Raw genomic sequence first — 16,831 nt, forward strand, 5'->3', positions numbered from 1 at the left:
TCTTTCCCTGTATCCGAAACCTCTTGCACATTTATATTGAACTCGTTCATTTGCCTTATAAATTTCCTTCCGAGATACAGGATATCCATTTAAAATGGTTGGTTGTTTGCAGGAAATTTCTAAACAAAAGGGATTAAATTCCAACAGGTTTGTTATATATTAAAGGACTGTGTCCCAAACATAGTTATATAAAGATACAACTCTTGTTTCCATTAGGTAAATCAGACAACTAAACAAAAGTCCTGTTTTGACTTGAATGCTTGGTGAATAATTTATCGGTTGTTCTTAACATTCATTTTTGAAGTAAGTAAAAATTCTGATTTAAATCATGTTGCTAATTTATTTAGTTTGGGGATAAATTAGTCCTCTTGAAATAAATAGTGGCCAGTAATATTCATCAACTGTATATATAAAATTGAATACAGAAGTAGGTTTAGGGCTTCCCTGGTGGCGCAGTGGTTGAGAGTCCGCCTGCCGATGCAGGGGACACGGGTTCGTGCCCCGGTCTGGGAAGATCCCACGTGCCGCGGAGTGGCTGGGCCCGTGAGCCATGGCCGCTTAGCCTGCGCGTCCGGAGCCTGTGCTCCGCAATGGGAGAGACCACAGCAGTGAGAGGCCCGTGTACCGCAAAAAAAAAAAAAGGAGAAATAGGTTTAATGTGATATGTATTTTCACTGAGTGACCTAAAAATATTACATATTTTTTTAGTTATTGATAATAGAGTAATTATTGACAAAACACTTTGTCAAAGAAATTAATATATCTCATTGTTATTACATCTCCAGAAAGCAACTGACCTGCTTGTGTGGTTTTGCTATCCATCCAAGTTTTCCGTCCAGAAAAAAAAAATAAAGAGCTGGCCATCATCTTTCACACTGTCACTCCAAAATTTTTCTCTGGGACTGCAGCAACAGTGACTAATTTCCCAGATCTTATTCTCCCTTCATCTTAATCTTTTTTTCCTGTTCGTAACTTAATGATCTTTTCTTCTTGTCACTTTATTGTTCCATTTAAAATGCTTCATTGATTCCCAATTCAGTCTGTATAAAAGCCTAATTCTTCAGCATGGTGTATGTAGCCCCGCAGAACCTTGGACTGCCAATCTTCACTCCATCACTAACTTCTTCCCTGCCTGCATCCTAAGTTAAGGCCCCTGAGAACAGTGGGAATAGGGGAGCTTCATGCTCAAAGAGGCCTCAAGGCCGTTGTCCCTTCCTCTCCACTAACTTCTGACTGGTTTGCTTTTGCCCTCCTCAACTTCATCTGAAAGATTCTCATTCTTCCTTTAAGACTTATCTTCTGCATCAGTCATTCCAGAAAGGTTTAACTAACCACAGAAATTTAGTTGCAAGAAATAAGCCCCATCCATGAACCTCTAGAGTATACAGTAATTGCTACACTGAATATAAATATGTTTGCCATTATTAACTCAAAGAACCAGCTTTGTAAAAAAGACTTCCTAGGAAGAGGGAGGCTTCTCTCTTCATCTCACTGTAGGACAGACGAGACTAAGAAAGTGTAAATAATTTGGGGATTTTAGATAATGTTAAAAAACAAATATGGCAGAAATTTCTGCCAAAGAAATACTGGTCAAACGAAGTATGGTACTTTTAAACAAATTGACCAAATTATATTATTACAAAAGCCAGAATCATCATATTGGTCATCAGGCACAGGTCAATAGTATTAAAACTAAAGAAATGCTAACTTCTAGCTAACTATGGAACTTTTTTTTTAAGACAAAGATTTATTTAGTGGATTCAATTCAGTTCAGCAATATTTATACTAACCTCCCAGTGCAAGTATAAAACAGGGGCACTTCCTAGAAGCGTTATTCAAAAACACAATGTTATCATGACACATCAATAGAAATAAATAATGATAGTTTTTCAAATTAAAAAATGACCTATTCTGGAGTTTTAATATTAAACTTGTAGCAGAAATGCTTCAGATATTATGTTAATCATAAGAGTCAATTACAATTTAATTATACTTAAGAGCATGGACTTTAGTGTCAGATAACCTACATTTAAATCTTACCTCTACCATATATGCCATGATAATTTTGTACATGTGATTTAATTTCTTTGCACCATAATTTCCTCAATTATAAAATAGCGGTGAAAACAGTACATAAATCACATAGTCATTTAGAAGGTAAAATAGATGACACGTGTAAAGAACTTAGATCACTTACTGGGAAACAGTAAGTGCTGAATAAATGCTAGTGAGTTAGCATTTTTCAGATTCTGTAGGATGCACAGCGTTTTGAAAGGCATATTTTCATGAAAAAAAACTAAACTCATTCAAATAATCAAACAGTAAGTGTATCTTACCTACACATTTTGGTTTTTCTTCACTCCAAACACCATCTGCTGAGCAATGTATTTGTTTAGGTCCGTCAAGTATGTAGCCTGAATTACATTCAAACTGTATTGCTTGTCCAAAAGTATATATTTGGTCTGGTTCCAGGGCACCACTGAAAATTTTCCCATTCTCTGGTTCTGTTACTGGTAAACACTTAACAACTGAAAAAATAAATATAAAATTTTCTAATAGAATTGGAAAATTTTATTATGAAAAATAAGTATATAGAAATATAACATATATATAACCAATAGCAAGATTGGAGAAAATTAAATTTTTTAAAGATGTATTTGATATACCTGTTAGCCAGAAATAAATTCTACTAAGTAAAAAACCCAAAAAATACAAACAAAAGAAAACTGTAAGTTTATCTCTGATTCTTTTCTATGAGAGTGAACAAAGAAAATTACTACTTTGAATTTTTGAATAACAATTTATATATTTTGTAGTAGCAAACAAGTGTTTCTTAAATAATTGAGAAATATAAAGTTTGGGATAATTAAATACAAAATTTCTATTTAAGTCCCACAATAATATAAAACTGTATCCCTAAAAGGTGTAAAAGCAAACTTTCTGATTATGTTTATTTCAATAAATAGTCTTTAATTTTCCTTTTTCCATTTCAAAATAACTTGAGCACTTTTTTGATTTTCCTTAATATTTTCCAGTATCCCTTAGCTTATGATATTCAATCTTTATTTTACAATGATCACCCAGGATGCTTGTTAAATGGAAATTCTATGGCTGCCCTATCACCCCAGGGATACTGATTCCATACATCTTTACTAACCAAAAACTTCAGTTTCTAAGAAAGCACCCCAGGTGATTCCAATGTGGATGTTCCTTAGAACATTGATGTCCTTCCCCTCATTTCCGCAGATGAAAGATCCACTCTGTTTTTCAGACAACGGGATTTTTGAGTCATCATGTTTTTTCTCCTCCCCTTCTCCCTCTTCCGCTTCCTCCTTGTTTTTCTCTCTCTTTCTCTGTCTCCCTTTCCTTCTCTCTTCTCCCTCTCTCCTTACTCCTCACCATGGAACTTGGAAAAACAATTCTGACTGATCTCTTATTTTCATGATGACTAGAGACTGGAATTACTAGTTCAAAATTTGGGAACAGGATGTACATTTTTTCATTCTCATTGTTTGCTTTACGGATCAGTAAGAAAGGACAGAGGTCTTCCTTAGTTCCTGCCTCTTTTCAGTACAACTAAGACCAGAGGAAAACTCCCCTTGCCAGGCAAGAGGGAGGAGGTGGCTAAATCATGTTCTCCACCTCAGCCGCTACCAGAGATCCCTGCACTGGGGTCGTTATTTGGCGGAGTGCCTATTCATGAATAAAGTCGAAATTCTCAGCTTCATTTTGATGTGATACTTGTGTTATTTCTAGTGGTTAGAATCCAAAAGGAAAAAAAAAAAAGATTTTTCTAATCTGTAATACATTAACTATTAGATCAGATGAGCCTGTATTTATATTTCGTTATTGAAACACATAATACCGCAGCAATAAAAGGACTAGATATCCACTCTGTACTACAGTAGAATCCACAAAAATAATTTGAGTAAGAAATATTTAATTATAGACTTTATTAATATTTGATGTAAGACATTTCAAAAAATCCTAATATTTTAAGTATATGTTTTAATATACTTGTAAATCAGTTTTACATCTACCTTCACATATGGGAATATTATTGGTCCATCCATTTGATTCACATTCACGGAAATTCACCTCACCCAGCATCTGATACCTGAAAACCAACAATAACAGAGTTGTGAGCTAATGCGTGTTTATGCCCAGTTTTAAGTCTGATACCATTTCAAATGTCCAGAAACTCCATTTCATGGAAAATTAACAGCATATATTTCCCTCCTTCCTTTCTTAAGAAAGGCCCTCAAACCCTCAGGTGTATGGACTTGGAATAATCATAACCCTTGGTTCATGACACAAACTCATTACTGTTTCATGCACAATGCACTTTTATTCCTTCATTAATTTATTTTTTCACTAATGAGGTACATTTAACAATGTAATAAGATCCACGAACAATCACCAAAAACAGAAGATAAAAACATGATAGTAAACAACAGGTCACTGTATGTCACCCCCGTCCACTCTTTTTCCATATTTCTATCCATACTCCTACCCTCCATGATTGTGATATTTTCTGGATGCTTTGGGCTTTTTACATGATCAAGGATAGTGCTAACAAAAATGTCTTAGTGTGGCTTATTTTCAGCACTGGTCTCCATCTCCCTATCTCCATCCCCGAGATCCGAGATGCTTTCCAGAGGGCAGTCACTGAGTCAAGTTGGCTTATAGAAGTCATTCAATGTCGAATTATAGTAACTCATCAAGTCTGATCTTAAAGCCAAAGATGCTGTACTTTAACTCAAGGTCCTTGGGCAGGTGTACAGTGTGCAGTCATCCCCAGATGCTTCAGATGAAGGCAAAGCATCCTTCTCAATATTTATTACATTGGACGGTTGGAGGCAAAAAACAAAACAAACAAACAAAACCTTTTTCTCAAGAAATAAATAATGGAAGGCATTTTGATAACCACAAAAGAGAGAATTTTGAAAAATGGTCTTTCATGAACTTCTAAAGAATTCTACGTGGAAAAATGTTTCCTTTGTCTGCAAATAAGAGTTGTTCTGCAAATTACACAAGTAAAAGAAATTTTCTCCTTCAAAAAACACTGTGTCTTTCTTGGATTGGGATTGATTTGTTCCTAATTCTCTACAGGAAAAAAACGCTTCAACAGAGTAAATGGGAGTCACAGAACTTGAAGTCAAACTTTTACTCTGTGCCTCTGTCACACGAAGGAACAAAATAATTGGTTATTAAAGGTTCTTCTCTGGTTCCTCTCTTGGCTCTACCTTATAACAGAGAAAGAAGATTTCCTGGTGAATATTTTCCATCTATACCAGGGACTCATCCACTCGCCCAAATCTCTCTCAGGAGTTCTGCAAAATTCTACACAAAACCGCCTAGCGTCACCAGCAAAGCCCATTCACAATTCCTGGGGAATAAAACTAGAATCTGGGGAATAAATCTAACTTTCCCCTCTCCCCCACCCCCGCTGTGCTTAGTCTAGTTTCACTGGCTCACAGGGTCGCACATGCAGAGGAATTGCACCTGGCTCTTCAAACTGGAGTTCCTCGTTCAAAATGGCTGCCCCTAAACTTCAGCTTAGGGCCATGTGCAGACCCTGCACACGACACTCCATCCAAGATGGCGGCATCAGAGCGTGTGCAGAGATGCTGCACGCAGCACTGTGGTCTGAATCCTGAGCAGAGCAGCTGCCCTGCCCCCTCCCAGCTGACAAGACCCTATAAAGCAGCCCTGCTCACTTGCAACCTGTTGGGAGAATGAAGCGCTCCTGTGCTATACAGTAGGTCCTGATTAATTATCTATTTTATATATAGTAGTGTGCATATGTCAATCCCAATCTCCCAATTTATCCCTCCCCACTCCCCTTCCCCCCCCCAGTAACCATAAGATTGTTTTCTACATCTGTGACTCTATTTCTGTTTTGTAAATAGGTTCATTGATACCCTTTTTTAAGATTCCATATAAAAACAATATCATATGATATTTTTCCTTCTCTGTCTTACTTCACTCAGTATGACAATCTGATGCGAATAGAATCTAAAAAAGGGGATATACGTATATGTATAACTGATTCACTTTGCTGTACAGCAGAAACTAACACAACATTGTAAATCAACTATACTCCAATAAAAAATAACTTTTTAAAAAATGAAGGTTTCCTTTGCTTCTGAACCCAACTCGGTCTCATTCTATTGGCTGAAAGAACACCGGGCAGAAAGACCCTTGTTAAGACGACTCGAAAAGGTCAGTAATGCTAGGGCCCATGTACATCGAGGGAGAGAGAAAGAGAGAGAGATTGTCCAAATGTTGGTTTGGAGAAAAGTAAGGGCTTGTGTTTCTGCAACCCCAAGCTGGCAAAATACCAGAAACACTGTGCAGAGGGCCTCTTATAAGACTCCCTCCCTGTAGGAGGATCAAACTGGTCTTCCATATTGAGTATTCTGGTAAGTGGCTAGTATTCAGCTAAATGGGTGCACAGCAGACAAAAGGGGAATGGGACAAGGGGACACACAGGGTGGGTTGGCTGGCAGAAACCGTGGGTACAGTAAACCCACTCTACCTTCAGATTCCACTATTGGGTCAGAAGACTTATATCCCCTCTGATGCTGACCTTACAACAGTCCAAGGACTTTTATTTCACTGACAAATATCTAGTCCTGTTGAAAGCCCAAGCTGGGTGGTGGAGACAGTTGCTCTGACAGCGTCTATGACAGTTTACCCATAGTTAATACAAGACGAACGTGGCAAAGATAAGTTAAACAGAGCCAGAGTCAAAGCATGTATGTCGCTAACCTCTTTACCAAATTATAAATATTATTTATTACTGAGATTCAGGGAATCTAGTAGGAGAAGTTTATGAGTTTTGACCCCTTTTGCTAGGTCAAGGGTGGAACTTAAAGGGACAAGACTAGCCTGGATTGGAAAAGGATATTTCAGAGATTGGGGCAAAAACTCTTTGAAAAATCTCCCTCTGGTAGTGACCAAGGAGAGACTAAGTTATAAGAACTGATACTTATTGGGTGTTTACAATATCCCAGGAACTCTTCTAAGGGCCACAAGTGTGTGTTGTATTTATTTCTCCCACCAATCCTGTGATGCACTTGATATGTTTCTGCTTTTATAAGTGAGGACATGGGAGTAAAGAGATATTTTTAAAATATACATATAGTTATTAAGTGGTAGAGTTTTGGAATATAGGCTTACTCCAAAGCCTAAGCTTTAAAATATTTTATTTTACTGCCTCAATTCAAGAAATAAATGGAAAGAGAATAATGATTCCATGTGTAATTTCTTGATCCTATGTGTATTTATGTAGTATAAAAGTGCAATGGTCCTGTTTTCCCAAGTGTGAAGCTTTCTTCAAAATAATTTTTTGGCCTGGCTGGGGATCTTAGGAAAGAAAGAACACCGAGGAGATAACACAGGGTTAAGATTGGCCGTGAAAACCAACAGGTGTTTAGAAAGCACAAAGTCACTGATTCTAAACATAGCAGCATTTTTGGTCCATGTGATAATTTACAGCTTGTGGAACCTTAAAGAATGGTAGTTATTATTTCAGTGTAAAAGTCTTGTTTCTGCTAAATTTTATAAAATTTTATCAAAATAGATACCATGTACTATAAGTTTGTTACCATTCCCACTCTCCCTGACATATCAAACTCCTATAATACTCTGCACGTAATAGAATGTAGTGAGGACTCATTGTAGTGAATTTTTATTTATATGCATGCTATTTTCCCACTCTCCTATAACTACACTCTCCCAGAGTAATCATAATTCATTTTAATTTTTCAGTGTTGAGGAGATGATAATTGTATCAATATATAATCATTTCCATTATAGTTTAAATTTTCAGGTTGCTTGTATGTTACTTATAAATGTGTTCATAGAAAAATATAGTAACAAACACATAAATTAGTACAGTTTCTATTTACTATTTCCATTATGAATTATCTGAATTATAAGCCTCTTTTTCTATTGGCTACATACCCCTCATCACATGTATAAACAATCTTTGCACCGTATTCAAACTGAGTTCCTACTGCAAGATGGAAAGAACCAAACTGAGTGTCTCCAGGGTGTCCGCAGGGCTTTTCTAAAATTAAAAGAAAAGGATGTAATGTTAGTATGTAGCACGGGGAGTAACAATTTACATGAGTTCGAGGACAGGTATATTTGATATTGTATTAGAGGACAGAATTGAAAATATGGAAAAGTGAAAAATGGCAAAGTTATCTGTACCTTTTGGAAGATGACAACACCTTGTTAAGAATAATGACGATGAAGAATTTGAAAAAGAATAGATACTTGTGTATGTATAACTGAATCACTTTGCTGTACACCTGAAACTAACACAACATTGTGAATAAACTATACTCCAATATAAAATAAAAAGTTAAAAAGAAAATAATGAGGATGTATCATTTTGTATTTAAATGACAATAGTGATAGAATTCAGCCAGCGTTTCCATAGTAGCACCCAGTATTTTCACAACTGAAAGTTTTCACAGATTTCACAAATGTAGGAACGACTTACTCTGACAGATCCTCGAACGATGAAGAGATAGCCACTTTCCATCCTTGCATACCATTACAATACTCCCAAGAGTTCTGTATCCAGGGCGGCATTTATACGTAGCCTGAGTGCCCTCTTGATATGTTTGTTCAGTCCAAGAACCTAACAGAATTTCTGTTTCTTTTCTTGGAGGGGGTTCTTGACAATCTACAAAAAAATTAAAACACAATAGGTGTTTAAACAACTATTAAAAATGCAGTATGTTTAGGTTATTTTTTATTAAAAAAAAAACTATACAGGTCCATCCAAATGTAAGTCTTTTTTTTAATTATTATTTACTAGTTTGTTATGAAAGGACACAACTCAGGAACAGCCAGGGTAGAAGAGATGCATAGGGCAAGCCTTGGGGGAAGGGGTATGGAGCTTCCTTGTCCTCTCCAGGTGTGTCACTCTCCCAGCACCTCCCTGTGTTCACCAACCTGGAAGCTTCCAAATGCCATTCTTTAGAGATTTTTATGGAGGCTTCATTACATAGACACGATTGATCAAATCACTGGGCCTTGGTGACTGACTAAACCTCCAGTTCCGCCTCCCTTCCCAGAACCCCTGAGGTTGGGGACTGGGGTAGGGTGGAGAGGGTGGGACTAAAAGTTCCAACCTTCTAATCAAGTGGTTGGTTCCTTCTGGCAACCAGCCCCCATCCTTTGGCTCTCTAGGGCCTTTCCAAAAATCACCTCATTAACATAAACTTAGGTGTGGTTGAAAGAGGCTTGTTGTGAATAACAAAAGACACTACTTTCACCTCTTATCCTCTGGAGCAATTTCAGGACTGAGAACAAAAGACCAAAAATTATCAACAAAAGATACTTCCTTTGCTCTGTATTAATTAGGAAATTATAAGAGTTTTGGAGCTGTGTGCCAGGAACCATGGATTAAGGCCAAAATGTATATTTCTTATTATTAATCATAATATCACTGTTAGTCTTCATTTCTCTGCAAATGTAAGTCTTAATAGATTAATCATAATATCACTGTTAGTCTTCATTTCTCTGCAAATGTAAGTCTTAATATATATAAGATATATATTTTACTGTACAGAAATTAAATCTACATAGATTTGTAAGAATAACTTTCCAGATAAATAATTATACTTTACTATATTATTCTTAACTGCTGCACTGCATTCTCTAATACTATTCTTTCTTAAATTCAGGAAATATTGGGCACTAATATAAGCTCTGAAGGAAAAAAAATGGATAAAGAGAGAAAATATCTGCTCTCAAAGTGTTTTCACTCTAGTAAGGAGGTTAGTTATTAACTACAAATTCAAAGAGATAATGTGTCCGGGTTTCCGAAATCTTCATCAAGCTCTTGTACCGGCTGCTATACTCCTATTCTGTATTATCTCTTGAAGCTCAGTAACCTTGGAACTGGAGAGGTCAAGTGTATTGTGTAAATGTGATTGACAATCTCAAACTGAAACCCACTCTGGCAGTTTAGCAATTAGAAACCAGCGGAGGTGAAATGGAATAAAATTGAATCCTTACTTTTTTCAGAAAATTGTAGTTATGAACAGACGTATATAATAGGTATGTGTATATAGACGGTTAAAAAGTATTAAAGAAGAGCAAAAATATAATTACCATAACTATTAAGGTAATGTTTTCTTCTAGAAGAAAGGAAGGGGTATTAATCTAGAAGAAACGCAAGGGTATTTGGGGGATGCTGGGAATGCTCTACTTCTTGACATGGGTAATTATAACTATTTTTAAATACAGTACATTCATATTTTATTCACTCATATACTTCACAATAAAGATACTAAAGTAATAGAATCTGCATGCACTGTATGATTCTTTTTTTCCAAAAAAGTAATTCATTAACAAAATGACATATAAAGAAGGGAATACATAAAATTAATAATGAAGCTCATGCCTACTGATTATAATTGCTAATCTTTTTAATACTTCTTGCTGCTTAGTTTAGATACAACTACCCTTGATATTAGGGTGATTTCATTAGTTGACTTTAACACATTACTTTTAAATTGGCAAATTCAAAGATACTTCTCACCATATATATATTTGTTGATATAATTTTCATTGTTAAACTCCTTTTCTTACTTGGTTTTATAAGAATGGTTTAACATTCTATTCTAGAATTTCTTTTTGTAAAGGCAAAAGGGGAAAAAATAATCAGCGGAGCTGGATCCCATCACAAACACATTCTACATAGAACAGAAACTCCATATGAAACTTCATTTTTGTGTAATAAATAACACTTGTGTGGGCTTTCATATGCACTCATTTTTCTTTAACTTTTTTTGCAAATGTTTAGCACATTCGTTAGGAAACTTTGTAATCCATGATTCCACATTAGTTTTGATTTCTAAAATTTAAGTAAACATACTTTTACTCCACTAGATGGTGCTAACACCCTACCATAAAACAACACAAACCGCCTGCGCCTCTTCCTACCAGCAACCCTCTTTCCCCAAAAAAGCCCGAGTTTTTGGTTTTGTTTTTTCAACTTAAGGATCATGTTTTTACATGGAAATTTTGTGTTTAACTACAGGATAATATGTGTGTTTTCCACTTTCTAAATTCAGATCCACTTCAAGGCATTTAGGTTACCGGAAAAATTAATTAGTTAAATTTCAAATGTAGAGGCCAACACTGTGAGTGGAGTTGAACCACTTTTCACTAATATATTAACATTTTGATAAATTTAATTCCTATCCTTTTATTAAGCTCATGCAATTAAAAAGGTAATAAAATTTTCTTATCAATTACCTTATTCAATTTAAATGATTTTTATTAAGGCAATGCATTTACCCAAAGAGTAATCATGTGTGTTACTTGCTTTTAACACCCAGACATAAAAGACACGGATACACCTCTCTTTCATACCGTCTTTCTACCAGATTCTCACAATATTTACTCTGTGTATACATATTTACTACATATAAAGAGTTCTCACATTCATTACACTTTTTACTTCAAATGATATTTAAAACTCTGGTGCTTTTTCCACAAACTTTATTTATTTATTTATTTTGGTGTATTTTTCTTTATTTTTTTTATTGGAGTAAAATTGCTTTACAATGTTGTGTTAGCTTCTGCTGTATAATGAAGCAATGGACAAAGGATTAATCTCGAAATATACAAACAGCTCATGGAGCTTTCAGCCACTTCCTCCAAGTGGTCCACTTACCTCTAGGCAAGGTAGGCAAGACACCCCACTACCCCATCTCTGTTATTTCCCCTCAGCCCCTACTTTACTTCCTTCACAACATAATTCATGGTTCATAGTTATGTTTATGTATCTATCCTCGCATCAGAATGTAACTTCCCCAAGAATAAGGACGGTCACCACAATCCTTCAAAACCTACCCATGACGTCATCACAACCCTGATATATTTCTCTCTCTTCATTGCACCTCTTACAAACCAACTTCTCAGCACCACTCTACTCCATCCTTTCATTCCAATTTGAGCATCTTGCCTTCCCTAAGTGATCCTACAGTGTTTTCAGTTACCTCCATCAAAATACTTTATATGATAAAATACAATAATCGTCCCTTCTGTTTTGCCTCCTAAGTGACCTCCTGTCGGAAAGTGCTTGTCACGGTGCCTGGCACTTAGCAGTCACTCGAAAAAAGATGATCATTGAATGAGCAAATAAATAGATGAATGAATGGATGAGTGACTGTGAAGCTATCCCGAAGACTTTCAATTTTATCTGTGGATTATGGATAACCTGGGAAAAGGCATTGTAGACGGTAACAAACATAAAAGATAAGATAAGGGAACAAATGTTTAGTGCACTTAAACCTCTGTTGCATGAACCTAAGAAATCTAACATCTGTAAAATCCCATTCTACATCCTGTCTATGTGTCCTATGTTTGAATGTATGTTATACTTTTTGAAGTCAGGAATCATTTTAATTTAGCTCAAAAAACTTCGGGGAACCTTTGAAGGAGCATTTCTATCATCACTTTTTATCTATTACAGTTCTGGTTAACAAGGGTTAGGAGAAACTTGGCTCTCTCCGTCGAAATGTCAAAACAAATAAAAGTGCTCTGTCACATCTTTTTCTTTCCCTTTCTTTTTATTAGTTTTGTGATTTTTTTCTCTGTCCCATTACTTTACTCTCTCTGAACCATTTTTTATAGTGTTTCCTTATAACCTTAAGCTAGATCGTAACACTTTAGTTTTTCAGGGGCATCGCGTCCATTTTGCGCACTGTGTTCTGAGACTGGTTAAAGCTGTTAAGAAGTGGGTAAAGTGCACATTAGTTATGTGAGCACGGGGTAGGCCGGTTGGCAGACTCTCACAGGCAGGCAGGTGGGGATGGTGTGTGGGGTGAGGAGAAGGAAACAGAGCCGGGAAGAAGGAAACATGGCCAAGGCTGTGGAACCGTCAGGGATGGAGGGGATAAACAAGTGGGCCAACTCAGACCGAGGCTCCAGCCCTAGCAACCAGAGGCCCAAAATAAAGAATGCTCCCTAAACTGTGCTTCCACGTATATTTGAAAACTTACTTCTAGCTAAGAATACTGTTATCAATGCTTAAATAATTTAGTTCTAATTTGAAATTACATGCAGGCAGAAGAGTAGCATGTGCATTCTCAGGCTGTGCCTAAACTTAAAGTCAGCAAGGCTCTCGCTCTCGTGACATTCCTGGGGGTGTTTCCTCTACCCCTGGTCAAAGCACCCACGAGACTGCTTCCCCTATCATATCTTCCTTCCTGAGAAAATCTCATCTTCCAGGATTGCTGGGTCCTGTTCTTACCTCATCTTCATTCATTTCTACCTCTGCCCATTAAAATTGTTGCAGAAAACTTATCAGACAGAAAACTTACTGTGAGTAATAATTCACATAATGGTGGTGCATAATACTAAATTTAACTGTCCCAACTCTTACTCAGAGTATTGTCACTCCACATAAGTTTCAGACTGGTTGAATTTATGGTATTATTAATATGTAAAACATTTTAGGAGAAGGGAAGATGTTGAAGACAATTGGGCCATTACTCCACCTTAGATCCCACCGTATAGGTAAATACCCACACTACTACCTCTGAAAATGTGGGATTTTTTTGGAGACGGGGAATTCTTATTTATCACACTGGAACTGAAACATAGAATTTAGGATTATAAACCGCTATCACAAGTTTTCTGGATTAGATGAATATACATAATATTCACATCTATCCTTAAAAAAGAGTAATTTTTGTGAATTTATAATTGTCTTATGATCATAATATTGATATTTTTGTGTTAATTCAAATTCAAAACCATCTTGTACTCGGAACAATATAGTAAAAAGAAATAAATTCTCCTCTCTCTGTTGGAATAGAAGCTTTCTGATATGTAACATATTTCAGGTCCTGAAATAATATTTTTGCCCTTTAAACCTCCAGAATTAGAAAACACATCTCTCCAAACAACATAGCCAGCATGCACTTGGACATATTTCAGTTGTGTTTTGATTTATTTACTTTAATCAGCCTGGAATTTTGGGGCTGTGGCTAATTTCAAAGAGTATACGCTTTTTGGATCTTAAATCTAAAAGTTCTTGAAAAGCTTGGTCACAAGATATTCCAGAAAGCAGAAACGATGTGGTATAACTGAGGAACGGTTACTCTGAACTCTGTAAATCTGACCCGGCTCTTAGTAGCCTGGGGTGAACTCCCCCGAAGCAGCTGACGTTCCTGTACAGCTAGGGATGAAGATGCAGACTACCTATTGCGTTAAAAAGGTACTGCTTGTCTCCAATATCCTTTTCTAAAAAGGGGGAAAAATAGAAAGTTGAGCTTATAAATTCTTTCTGTTGGTTACTACTCCTCTTTAGTAGTGATTAGTATTTTTGAGGCATGTTCACTCTTAACAGGATGGAGACCACTTAGGAAAGGCTGAAATGCAGTATCTAGTTGAGTAAAGCAGATCGTGAGAGTATACACAACTGTCTTTTCTCACTTTCTCAACTTAGCATTCAGTATTCAGTTTAGTATGTCTCAGTTTCTCAATTTGTATTCCGTCATCATTTCTACATGGGAGACAAAAACAGAGGCAAACGTTGAAGTATATATGGATATTTTTAATGATCAAGGCCACTCTGTTGAGTAAAACTTCTGTTAGGGCTAGACTGACGGAATTGGTTGTGCGTTGTGTGTGCTTTTGTGAAAGCCATGAGGCTAATGTGTTACTTTAAATACCAAAGCTGTACTTTATCTGGGAAGTGGCCAGATTTACAGCCACTCTCACTGTAATGCGTGTAGTGCTAAAGCTCAATTCACCAGCAGAAACTGCTGTCACATTCCAACATACGTCCATGAAATATAAAATACAAGTGAAATGAATCAGCTGGAATCAATTAGGGACGCAGGGAGTTTTAAAATCACTATTATTTAATTTTTATCACTTACACTTTGTAGCCCCCAATTTTAAGAATATTTCAAATTCCACTTTGTCATCACTGAAACAGTTTCATTAAATTTAGCATTGATTCTTAGCTTTAAACATGAGCTAGAAACCAAACAAGTCTTCCGTACATGACAAATGCAATCTACATAAAAGCTCAGCAAACAATATGTAAATCGTGAAGCACTAAGAGTATTCCTATTAAAGAAAAGACAAAAACACTTGTGTAAAGAAAAAGATGTTTGCTATTGGTAACATTAACATTGTTCCAGAACTCTTTGCCAATATAATCATATTTTGGTATATTGTGTTGTAATATTAGTTATTATTAGTTGTAATATTTTTATGGACAGGGAAATGATTGTATACCTAGTTTAAAAAGTGGCTGGATATAAGGTTTACAAGCTAAAAATCAAGCAATAGCATATTAGTGTGTATAACTGAGAAAAATATCTTTCAAAAACTCTTAAACACATTTGAGAAAAACCTGAAAAAAATTACTAAAGGATACAACTTAAAAAAGACATCTGGCTTTATTTTCTAGATTGAAAGACCCTCAAGGACAGGGGTTTTGTTTTATTTGCTAATATTCCTCACTGCCTAGAGGTTGGCTTGAAATAAGCATTCAATCGAAATTTGTTGACCTAGTGAAGAATGTTGGGAATTTATGAATGATAACTTTAAAAAACGTCAGTCAAACATGTATCACATAATTGGTTACCTATCATGAACTAGGAAACCAAATTTGCTCCAAGAAGAAACTTTTTCATCTATCAAGGAAAAGTGATAGAAGTAAATTTAATTATCCATAAATTCTTACTGGTATCAGCAAAAAACTCCTGCACTCAGATTCACTACTCCTAAAGGCTTTCCTACTAGCATATCTTATATCAACCATAGGGGAAGAAAATCCTATTGAGTAACTTTTACAAAGGTTGCATATTCAATTTTTTTTCAAATTTATACATTTTCATTCAAACGATACAAGTGATGGTTGTCTCCAAGACTTTTAAAGCCATGGCAATAACAATTGTAAATGATAAATCCATTTTTCTTTAGCAAGAGTTAACATCTCTATCTGAAATAAGTCCAGTCATTGCAGCTTGAAGGCTTTTATTGTCTAATTCATTTTCTTGTTCTATGTTCACCTACTTCTTAATACATTCACATAGGCATTTTGGTGAAAATTCTAGGCAAAAAAATTAAATTACATTTTATGATAATCACAAGGGAAATGATCATGACATGTCACGTTTTTTGAAAATAATTATTAAAACATTTTCTGAACTTCTACATTAAATAAAATTATGATGAATAATTAGATATGCCATTCAAATAAGCTGCTTATATTTTTTAAACTGAACAGTGTCAAAAGCGTCTCACACACTAGGCTACAGCACAGTAATTAAACACATTTTCTAGACCAAATTTTTATTACCACCGTAAAAAGCACGTAAGCAAATGTTTTGCAATATAGAAAAAAAAAAGCCTTCCTTTTTTAATCTTACCTTTTGCGACACAAACAGTCCATAACATAAGGCACACAGTTGTTGCTGGAAATCTCATTTTGGGGACCCTTCAGGGGCACATCTAGTAGTTGACAGTGCTTAACACTGTGTCAGGTTCTCCTCTATTAAAAACTATGGAAAGTGCAGAAAACTACTTGCTCCAAAAGGAAGTCGTAACCCAGCTTGGGAATTAAAGCCATTGCTAGATGTCCCGCCCATCAGGAACTTTTACAAAGTGAAAGAAAACAATCAGCCAGGAGCCCCAGGAGTGCCAGAGTTTGAACCTGCACACTCCCACTGAAAGCTAATGCCGTGACCTGCCCTTGCTTTGTTTTTATAAAACCCAGGCATGTTCTTCACTGGAAACGTTCAGGTTCTTGGAATGTGCATAACTGGTGATA

The 16,831-nt window shown here is 35.9% G+C and overlaps 1 protein-coding gene across 1 annotated transcript in view; it reads right to left on the reverse strand.

Annotated features, from left to right (window-relative positions):
* The window catches only part of LOC103085808 (complement factor H-like), an 82,499-nt gene extending 66,011 nt beyond the window's left edge, over nucleotides 1-16,488 (reverse strand). Inside the window, exons 1-6 of the mRNA XM_007459666.1 lie at nucleotides 16,431-16,488; nucleotides 8,519-8,704; nucleotides 7,972-8,077; nucleotides 4,041-4,117; nucleotides 2,337-2,528; nucleotides 21-119 (exon numbers count right to left, since the gene is read on the reverse strand). Coding sequence (XP_007459728.1) covers nucleotides 21-119; nucleotides 2,337-2,528; nucleotides 4,041-4,117; nucleotides 7,972-8,077; nucleotides 8,519-8,704; nucleotides 16,431-16,488 — 718 coding nt within the window. The remainder of the gene's footprint in view (nucleotides 1-20; nucleotides 120-2,336; nucleotides 2,529-4,040; nucleotides 4,118-7,971; nucleotides 8,078-8,518; nucleotides 8,705-16,430) is intronic.
* Between the last annotated feature and the right edge of the window lie 343 nt (nucleotides 16,489-16,831).

Source organism: Lipotes vexillifer, unplaced genomic scaffold, assembly GCF_000442215.2.
Source record: "Lipotes vexillifer unplaced genomic scaffold, Lipotes_vexillifer_v1.1 scaffold830, whole genome shotgun sequence".
NCBI classification, from domain to species: domain Eukaryota; kingdom Metazoa; phylum Chordata; class Mammalia; order Artiodactyla; family Lipotidae; genus Lipotes; species Lipotes vexillifer.